The 11,242-nt window shown below is 37.1% G+C and overlaps 1 protein-coding gene across 1 annotated transcript in view; it reads left to right on the forward strand.

Moving 5' to 3' along the window:
* Positions 1 to 2,209, forward strand: part of LOC129282792 (uncharacterized) — a 33,734-nt gene extending 31,525 nt beyond the window's left edge. The window contains exon 12 of the mRNA XM_064113661.1: positions 651 to 2,209. Within this exon, the coding sequence (XP_063969731.1) occupies positions 651 to 830 (180 nt within the window). The 3' untranslated portion in view covers positions 831 to 2,209. The remainder of the gene's footprint in view (positions 1 to 650) is intronic.
* The last annotated feature ends 9,033 nt before the right edge of the window (positions 2,210 to 11,242 follow it).

An 11,242-nucleotide genomic window follows, 5' to 3' on the forward strand; every position in this document is an offset into this window, starting at 1 on the left:
AAATTCACAGAGCAAAATGCTGAAAATTTCATCGAAATCGGATAACAAATAACGAAGTTATTGGATTTTTAAGTTTATCAATATTTTGTGAAAACAGTTATATGCACATCGTCATGAATATTCATTAGGTGGGGTGATGATGTCACATCCCCACTCTCCTTTTTCTTATGTTATTACATGAAATTATAAATGTTTCATTTTTACATACATGTGTAAATGATGTGTCTCCATTATGATGAAATAAGTTGCGGCAATAAATAACTAATGCACTTAATCTGTTGTCAATCCGATTGTTTTAGTTCTTGGTAGACAAATTTTGAATAAATCTAATTTCATATGATAAAATACAAAAGAACAAGTGGGGATATGACATCATCAGCCCACCTAATGAATATTCATAAAGACATGCCTAGAACTGTTTCACTGGAATAATGCAAATCTTTAAAATTCAATAACTTTTTTTTTTTTAATATTTGTTATCCGATTCTGATCAAATTTTCAGCATTTTGCTCTGTGAAGTTTACTCTATTTATTAATATATAAATATTTCCAGCCTGGACCATGTGTAATAATAATATTTTTGATGATTTTTCTCAATTATCAAAGTGTTTACTTTTTTCTTTTTCCCTCTGTCTCTGTCCTGATTTCAGGGTTATTATCATCATCACAGGCGGCTATACTCCCCAGGGACGTCGGGTCACGGTTTCACCCCTCCTCCCCCGCCGGTTCGTAGCCCTGCCAGACGTACCCAGTCTTTCCCACGGTTACCAATGATCACCGAAGAGGCGGAACCAACAAGTATAAACGCCTCCCTCCCCACCTCTGCGTAATTTCTGAGAGAGGTATTCCTTGTTGCTGCTATGTGCTTGTAGCTCTGCCCTAGGTACATGTACAGGGGTGTACCCAATCTTACCCACGAACACCAATGATCACTGAAGAGGAGGAACCAATTAGTATAAGTGCTTCGCTCCCCACCTCAGCATAAATGTACCAAGATTTGTGAGAGGTATCCCTTGTGCTGCTATGTGGTACAGGGAATATCCTGAAGAGCTTCAGCTTTTACCATTTCAGAGAGTCTGCCAGGAGTTATTCTGTAGAAGTTGGTTTCAGTGACTGCCTTGCGGATAGCAGCATTCTTGCTTGTGTGAGGTATTCCTTGTTGCTAGTATGTGGTGTGGGAATATTCGAAAGAGCTTCAAGTGCTACCATTCAAGAAAATGTACCAAGAGCTATTTTGTGGAAGATGGTATCATGACTGCCTCAGGAATACATTGTATTAGCTATATGTATGAAGCTTGTGAGAGGTATTCCTTGCTGTTGCTACAATATCAGTTTGGGAATACCCTATTTTATATAAGCGAGTTATCATAAACATAATGATCTGATAAAATGGAGGGATCCACTGAAAGGCAAATGTGCTACAACAGTTTCAATATGTACAGTATGCCAAAGTTTATTTTGTGGCAGTTTTGACAGCCTTGAGTTAACAAAATATCTTGTCATTTTACCTTGTATACTAGAATTGCATTGTGAGAGGTATCCCTTTTTGTTGCTGTTATGTGAAAAACTGTACTAGAAGTGATTCTCCAGTTCTTCAGATGGCAGATTATCCTTTAGAGTCTGTACATGTAGGTCTGCGTATGGTATCAGCTTATTTTTCATAAATAATCATGATTTATATACTTGACAGAAGAAACGCTTGCTTTTGCTTTTTTGCGATGTGGGGAAAAACATTAACTCCTTAGGAACTCCCATAACAGCTGTATTGTTTGAAGGTGAAATGGGTTTACACCTGAATTCTACTATGAAAATCTCAAGGATTTGAAGTAAAATTACAAAATTCAACACTCCGTGGAAAAAATTGTTAGATGTGCTGGTTTAACAATTTTTCTTAGTCATATTTTTGTTTTTCATTTGTCATTCAAGACCCCGTAGGCCTACAGTATTTGAGTCTTTAAAAAATCAATGTACACCTGTATAAAGAATGAATGCAGAACCTATTTTGAAAACGAAATTCCTGCAGATTTGTGAGAAGCCTTCTACAAACAGAAAAAAAAAATTTTTGCTGTAATATGGGAACATTGGCTTATGATAACAGAAGACATATTGAATAAATCTTTATTTCGCTATGTTAAAAAGCTGTTTCAGAGAACACTTTTTCTATATCCTTGAATCTTCGGTTTATTAGAGCCTGCTGCAACTGTAAATACTTTCTAACAAGTACATGGACATTTTAAAAGTGTGTACATGTATCAAGCAAAAAAAAAATGTTTCAAGCTGCCAAAAAAGCCGAGTATTATCTGCTGATTTTGAAAATGATGCATTTGTTATATCTTACTTTCTATGGCAGATTGTTCAAAAAAATGGACAAAACTCAATGCTGCATTTTATTTTGTTTTATTACCCCTATGCAATTGCAGGATACCACCTATTTAACTATTTGTTGCATTACTGATAGGTTACAGGCCAATGTAATAAGGTTACTGTCATGAATATTCATTAGGTGGACTGATGATGTCACATCTCCACTTTCCTTTTTCTTATGTTATTACATGAAATCATAAATGTTTCATTTTTTCATACATGTGTTAATGATGTGTCTCCATTATGATGAAATAAGTTGCGGCAATAAATAACTAATGCACTTAATCAGTTGTCAATCCAATTGTTTCAGTTCTTGGTAGAAAATTTTTGAATAAACCTAATTTCATATAATAAAATACAAAAGAACAATTGGGGATATGACATCATTAGCCCACCTAATGAATATTCATAGAGACATGCCTGGAACTGTTTCACTGGAATAATGCAAATCTTCAAAATTCAATAAGTTTGTTATCTGATTTTGATAAGATTTTCAGCATTTTGCTCTGTGAATTTTACTCTATTTATTGAGATATAAATATTTCCAGCCTGGACCATCCCTTTGATTTAAACTCTGCTCTAAAGTTGGGGTTTAACTATTGACAGCCAAGCTGGACATAATCTGTAAAAGTATAGGATGAATTTATTAGCGCATCTGTTACTCAGATTATTCATAACTAGGAATGATTAATGAATAGATTTCTTTGCCATTATAGTGTGGTAAAAGAGCTAAGTAAACATAGCAAACATATGCTAACGAAATGTTGACATTTTCAGCTTCCTATTATTTTAGCACAGAGTTAGACCATGGCCTATCAAGTTAAACCCGACTTCAGAATACGTGCCACTATGTTTTATTGTTTTCCATGATTTCATTTTGGATGTGAGGCATATAAAGAGCAATCCTTTGCAAAGAGCGTTTTTTTCTTCTTTTTGTGGTACTATTGAAGAAAGGAAGAATTTGATACACGTAGTCGGGGCTCGACATTAGCAGTGGCCCGGGGCAACCTAAATTGAGAGTCGGGCCACCAAAATTCTGTAAAAGCCCACATTTGATGGCCCGTTCTGGCTACAAAAGTTTTGATAAATTATAATGTTTTCTATTGTTTTAGGGCCACCAAATTTGCTTTGTGGGCCACCAAAAATATTAAATTGATGATTTGGTGAACTGTTCGGGCCACCAAGAAAAAAGTTAGTGTGGAGCCTTGTAGCTAACTATTATTATGCCCATCTTTATCACAAGTTTTGTTTAACGTTTTCTCTTTTTTTTAAGCAAAGCAATAGGTGCTAGAAATATGCACATGTAGGGGTAAATTTTTTAATCTTGGTTTATGATCAGGTAACACATGTAAATTGCTTAATTTCCTTCAGCAAGAAATTGATCCACAATGTGCTGCACTCGACCCAGGTGAGGTAAATGGGTAACTGGCAGGAAATCATTCCTTGAAACACAGTGCGTGTAACAGCTGCTCTGCTACAGCCTGGGTAGTTATGCTACTGGGCTGTCGAGCACTTACGAGATTTTTGATGAAATAAGTGTGGTGTGCTGTTTGAGCAAGCGTATTATTATCATTCAACTCTACTTTTAGCAAAACAGATGATAGTATATAACGTCGCCTCCCCGCACAAAGGCCGTTAGCGCGCACTACACGTCGCCTTCCCGCAGAAAGGCCATGAGCATGCAGTGAACAGTGCGTGCTAACGGCATTTGTGCGGGAAGGCGACGCACAGTCCGCGCTAACGGCCCTTGTGCGGGAACGCGACACGCAGTGCGCGCTAACGGCCTTTGTGCGGGAAGGCGACGATAATGTTCATCATGGCACACAGACAATGCATTTACAAGCTTTTTAGTTTGATACACTGTACACATGTATATGAGCAATATAATTCTCGCATATAATGCATTTTAAGCAACTGTTGTATACAAAAAAAAAATATCGACGGGTGTGACTTTAAGCCGTACTTGTAAATAGAAAGAGAACTTATTTATATTGTAGAGTACCTGTACATGAACATATATGTTATCCCAGTTTTTATGTTGTTGTGTGTATATACATTGTAGATCTATTTTTATCCATTGATCCTTGGTTGCATTCTACCATTGCTTAGCTAGCCTACACGTGATATGCTCATAGCACCTAAACATTATCACTGCTTACCCATACATGTACAGTGGTGCTAAAAAGTTACCGAACCCCACTGCAGAATGCACTCCTTCATGCTGAGTGTTAAATCAAGACAATAACTCTACTACATGTATGTTAGGCAAGCCCAGAGGAAGAAACTGTATTGAAAGTTAATATTTTATCACCTGACTTCACATTTAAATATCTAAAACATGTGGAGCGTAGTGGCCCAGTGGATTAGTCTGCTGACTTTGAAACAGTCCTGGGTTCATATCCCAACCATGGCGTAATTTCCTTCGGCAAGAAATTTATCCACATTGTGCTGCACTCGACCCAGGTGAGGTAAATGGGTACCTGGCAGGAATTTATTCCTTGAAATGCCACCGCGCTGTAAAAGGCTGAGGGGCTAAAGCCAGGGTAATAATATCTAATTGAGCGCATAGGGACGCATTTGGCAGTGATATGCGCTATACAAGCATGTTGATATTATTTTTATTAAAACGTGGCAGAACTTGAACCCTTTGAATATGTTCATTTTCTGGTGGGGTTCACTAACCTTTTATCACCACTGTACGCATTTATGTGTGGAGAGTGGCAAATGCAGATAAATGCAATACACATCAGTTTTGATGTTGGATTCAGATTTGGCTCCATAGTTTGAGTAATTTCTTAGGCAGACTCGTGATTTTTCTTTCTACTACTTTATTACTTGGCATGCTTTCTGTCATATCTCAGGTTTTAGAATACACTAGTAGTACTGATTTTACATGTACATGTATACATGTATATATATATATTGTATCCAATGTGAATGTTTCATAAAGATGTTTGATAAATTAACACATGATTTTTATGATGGGAGCTTTTATTTGTGAGAAATAAAATACCTCGCTCAATTTTTTGTAGGTGCAGGTGGACTGAATTGCATCGCTGGTCATATTTTATTAATGTTAACATTTCCATCCCTGTAATGTTAACTACAAGAATTTTAGTCTACAAGGGTAATATTTCAATTGATGTGCATTGAACCTTATCAAAATCTGACTGGGCTCCCAAGAACATACATTAGGGCCATATTAGACTAAAGGAGTTCTGGGGGCTTACACACCCTACCCCCCCCCCCCCCCTTAGGGAAAATACATAGTAAAATGCTGACAGTTAAATTAGTTAACCTTCTTTTTCCGTTTTACTTGTCGATGCAAATGTCAGCCACATTTTGAGTTGATTTTTTTTTCTTTTTTTTGGATGTTCATCTCAACAGAGAGACAAGTATTGAACTAGTCAATCTCGAAAGTCAATTCGTATTTTTTTATTTACAAAAAACAAATTTTTGATGAAGTGAGCACCCTCCCACACAAAAAACTTATTTGAATTAAAAATTATGGATAATCAGGTTCAAGACCCAATCATGTGTTTCAGTTCTTAAAGTCATTCGTTACTTTGCAAACATCTTTATGAAACAGTCCCCTTTGAATGTGTAAAGAATACCTTGAAGTCTGTGGTAGAATTGCATAATGCTTTTATGTTTAAACTTCTGTTGTGGTCTATAATAACTGGCAAAGAATACACATGCAACCTATTGTCAATTTTCTACATGCCCAATATCCTGGGGGGGGGGGGGGGGGGGGCCTCTCGACTATATTTCTGTACACACGCGTGACCAAAAAAACATGTAAAAAGGGTACAGTACTTTTTTTGCTGATCATGGCACATGATGCGTGTAACGCATTTAGGGTGTCAAAAAGGACAAAATCAGGCAAAAAGGGTATGGTTGTTGGGTAAAACACTCATATTTTTTACTGGTTATACTTTTAGGGGGCAAAATTGTAAAAAAAATGCATGCAAAATACTTGAATACATGTAGGTATAGATTTGACCAATGGATAAAACTTGTTTAGGGTGGGTTTGTAAAAGCTGTTGTCGTGTGTGTGTACAGCAATATATTTAAGTGGCATCCCTGGGCCCAAAATTAATGTATCTGTTCTTATAGTCTTCCTGGTCCCTTTCACACAGAGCTTTATATTTGATTTTACAGTTTGATCTTTACAATCGATTGCATATAACAATCAATGTAAATCAGTTGTTAAAAATCCATCCTTTGATCAATCGCCAAGTCTTGTGTCACAGGGCCTTGTATATATTCAGTGCCAAAGTTACCTTGGATGTTTATGGTCATTGACGAAGGTTGAATTCGCATAATTTGATAGTAATTGTTACAGCTTTCCCTAACATTGTCAAATAGTCTAATCACCTTATTATTGGTCAAAACTGGATACCATAACTGTTCCTGCTAAAGAACAAAACTGTGCACAGAACCTGAGAAGAAATGGGCAAACTGCCCTTCTTTAGCCTGTAAAAACAACTACCCTGTCCATACACTCCAGTCCCGCTCAGATGGTTCAAATCATTGCAAAAATAGTCCCCCATCCCTCCCCACACACACCATTATCTGCCTACATGTTTCATTAGAACAGATGTTTAACAAATTGAAAATTGACTTGTATTTACACTAGCAGCATATTTGTAAACTATGCAAAGTAAGTTTCCTTAAAATTAGGGTTTGAATTTTAAAGAACCCCATTCATGTATGTACATTTACTCACTATATATTAAAGGCCAAATTAGATTTAAGTATTCATTTACTTTGTAGAATATTGAAAATATATCTACTATTAAAAAAAAAAAAAAGAAGAAAAGAAGATTAATAAAAAGAAGAGAAGATAATGTCACAACGGAAATGCAACTTGTTTTATTAGGCAGCTATATTCAGGCAGCTTGTATACGGATACATGTAGGGTACTATACAGTGTATATACATAATAGAGTCTATCTACCTTATAAGTTTATATGTTTATATGTATATTTGTCTCCAATAAGCATGTTCATGTACTTGTGACACTTTCTGTTAATGGCAATTGGTGTTGACTTCAGCTTAAAGCCTGTCGGTAGTTTGGTAAAAAATCAATAGTAATATTATTTGGGTATTATCATTCATTCCAATCTTCCTAAAGTGTGGTGACTGTAATATTGTGTTTCCCCATCGATTCTTTCTGAGAAATTTGAAATTGATATTTTTAGGATATCGAATGAAATTTCAAATGTTCAACTAAAGGATAAAAAAGTAAAATATGAAATAATAATAAATAAATAATAATGATAATGAAATATAATTATAAAAGTAAAGATAAATAATAGAATGATGATAACAAAAATATTCACATTTTGGCCTAAATCTTCAGGATATTACATGTATCTTTGTATTTTTCTGATATTTTAAGAAAAAAAGAAGGTAACGTTGCTGAGCGAGGGTGCTACATATAGATATCTAAAAAAATCACAAAGAATCTACTTATGGGGGCGTCTTGGTCTAGTGGTTACGACTTTGCTCTTTCAATCTGAGGGACGTGAGTTCAGTTCCCAACTGTGGCATGTTTTCCTTCAGCAAGAAATTTACCCACATTGTGCTGCACTCGACCCAGGTGAGGTGAATGGGTACCCAGTAGGAAGGAATTCCTCGAATTGCTTGAGCGCCTATATGGCAACTCGGCCACAGCTGGGGTAATAATATGATACCAAATGTTAAGCGCAGTAGAGTATATTAATATAGTAGCTGTGCTATATAATTGGTCCATATTATTATACATGTAGGATATAAAAAAATAGAATATTCAAATTTTGTCTGATATTATCTTTATATCTGTCTGATGTCCAATCAATAGATTGGGTAGAGAAGTCCTCAAATTGCCTTTTTAAAAGAAAATATTTAAACATTGCTAGGTCATGTGGCCTAGTGGTTAGAGCATTGGACTCATGATCATAAAATTGTGAGTTCGAATCCCCGCTCTGCCATTGCCTCCACTTTGATAAAAAAATAAAATAAAATTGAGGGTAATTTCTGCCATTGTGACTGATTAACTTAGACGAAAAATGTGTCCTATGTAATTTTTTATAAACCAGCTTGGCGTTATACCAGCAAAAGGCTGTCCTGCCGAGTTTATGCAGGAGTTACCATAACAGAAACAGAGCTAGGGTGCTACATGTTAATGATGTAGATACTTGTATCTGAAAAAATCACAAGAAATTTTTGCAAAGAACCTTATGTTTGATGGCCAGTACATGTTTGTAAGATGACAACCAAGAATACTGTAATTTGCATTATTGACCATTTACCAAAGTTTCCGATGGGCTTTAAGACTGCAGATAATTTTTTCATGGAGTGTATGTATAGATTGTACCTTTCAGATCCCCATAAGACGGAGTATCTCTTTGTGTGTGTTAACATTATTACATGTATATCCCGTTTTTAGAAACGTCAATGTGTACATCTCAGTACAATGTAAATATGCATAGACTTCTTTACACATTGCCATGTATATTATCACACTGCATTTTCTATATAAGTTTTATGTGATACAGAACATTATACATCTATTTTACTGGACAGGTACATGTATAAGAATGTGCTTGTATCAAATACATTCATGGACAATGTTAACGTATGAATAGTTTTGCATTATACAGAAACTTGAGTGATAAAATGTCAAGGATTATAAAGCAATGCTCAAGATTGAAGTTCAAATGAGTATCTAATTTGAAAATAATGATTTCAGTGCTTTACAGATCATCATATACATGTACAGTCAATGTTGCCCTAGTATGTATTGCACTCTCTCCACTCCTTGGGGAGTGATTCAGGTGAGGTGGATGGGTACCCGACAGGATTAATTCCTTGAATGCACTAAGCGCCGGTGATGGTAGCTCGAGCTAAAGCCGGGGTGATAATCGCAGTGCTTTGGATCCTCAGGCAGAAAGTGCTATATAAAAACCAGCTATTATTATTATTATTCACCATCTTTCTTTTAGCTATGGGTACAGTAAGGCTTTGTCCGTGGATTGAATTAGTACTGCTATTTCCCACAATTGATATGAGATTACATTTATTTTTTTTCAATTAAAATCTCTGGAAGGATTCCAACATGGCATCCCATATTCAAATTATTGTTTGTGAAGTCATGTGCATAGTCCAGATTGAGCTTTGATGTATGGAATCTCTCTTTCCCAAAGCTAACATAGAGGGCCTCCTGACTCCCAATCCCTTACCCAGTGCAATCCACTCTTCTCCCATCCGTGGAGATAGAGCATTGTGGCCCAGTGGATTAGTCTTCTGACTTTGAAACAGAGGGTCGTGGGTTTGAATCCCAGCCATGGCGTAATTTCCTTCAGCAAGAAATTTATCCACATTGCGCTGCACTCAACCCAGGTGGGGTGAATGGGTACCTGGCAGGATTAATTCCTTGAATGCATGAGCGCTGAGAAAGGCAGCTCGAGCTAAAGCCGGAGTAATAATGATAATAACAACACGCCTCGGAATAGAATATTTCTAGATAGATGGCGCTATATAAATGCCTATTATTATTATCCGCATAAAATGTGAGATGAGTGGATATCGGCACTGGGTTAGGGATTGGGAGTCAGGAGGCCCTCTATGTTACAGCTTCCGAACATCAAAGTCTAATCTGGACTATACATGTAAATGTACATTTTAAAAACCCCAGCCTCTTACAGTGTATGTAAATCTAGATGAACACCTTTAGAGGACGATCCTCTGGATATTTGCCTGTGCATTACAATGTGTGTGTATCTGTCTTATGTATGGCTGATGTAATATCAGAAATGCATTTTATGTACTTTTATTTTATAAATAAAGGAGAGAGATAAAAATTTGAGACTGGTCTGCATTTGAGCCCGGCGCGCACTACAAGATCCGTTGTGATCCAATTTTCAAAGAAATTGTAATAGCAGTTAGTATAATGATACGAACACACATTTTAATAATGAACATACCAGCCTATAAAATCTTCATTATAAAAGTTCCAAAAAGTGGCATGAATCCTACATGTAAAGTCGAAATTGCACTCTACTTTGAGCCTTCCTTCTGAGCCTCGACTGTAACTAGAAACAAAATTTGGATCTTACTCCAACCTCAAGGCTTGCAGTAAAGGAGATTTCTGATTTTGGTATTCCTAGCATTATACTGAACTTTAAATGAACCGATTTCATTTACCATGGCATTGGAACTTTCATATTTATTTTTTTTCATACTTTCAAATTGTGATATGTACAAAACTTGCATCAAGGTGGGATCATGTAGTGTGTGCCAGTTTTAAAGCTGTCTAGCCAATGTTTAACCCCTTTCTCCCGTCATTCCCTCTCCCCACTCTTCCTCTCTCCCCTCCCGATCACCTCAATTTTCCATGGTCTTTCCCCTCGGTCTCTCTTCAAATGCCCTGAATTTTCATATCACGTTCTCCCCTCCCCCCTCTCCCTTTCCAAACCTTGAAGTCTTTTAATAGCTATCTCTCTCTTGCCCCCCCTCTCTCCTCTCCCTATCACCTTTACTAACCCTCTCCTCTTTTTCACTTACTCTTATCTCCCTCCCTTCTCTCCCCTCCCACCCCCCCTTTATCTTTCTTGCCCCTCTTGCTTCCCCCCTCCCCTCTCCCAATTCCCTTTACTCACCCTCTCTTCCGCTTATCTCCCTCCCATCCCCTTTTTTTTATCTCTCTTGCTTTCCCCTCCCCCTTTTCTCACTTTCCCCTCCCACCCCCTTTTTTATCTCCTCGCCCTTCTTGCCCCTTCTGCTACCCCCCTCCCCCTCTTCTCACTTTCTCTCCTCTCCCACTGTCTCATGCTTTGTACTCCCTCTATCTCCTCACTTGCCCCCCCCCCTCTGTCTCCCTCTCACCCCCCCT

Source organism: Lytechinus pictus, chromosome 19 (assembly GCF_037042905.1).
Source record: "Lytechinus pictus isolate F3 Inbred chromosome 19, Lp3.0, whole genome shotgun sequence".
Classification (NCBI taxonomy): domain Eukaryota; kingdom Metazoa; phylum Echinodermata; class Echinoidea; order Temnopleuroida; family Toxopneustidae; genus Lytechinus; species Lytechinus pictus.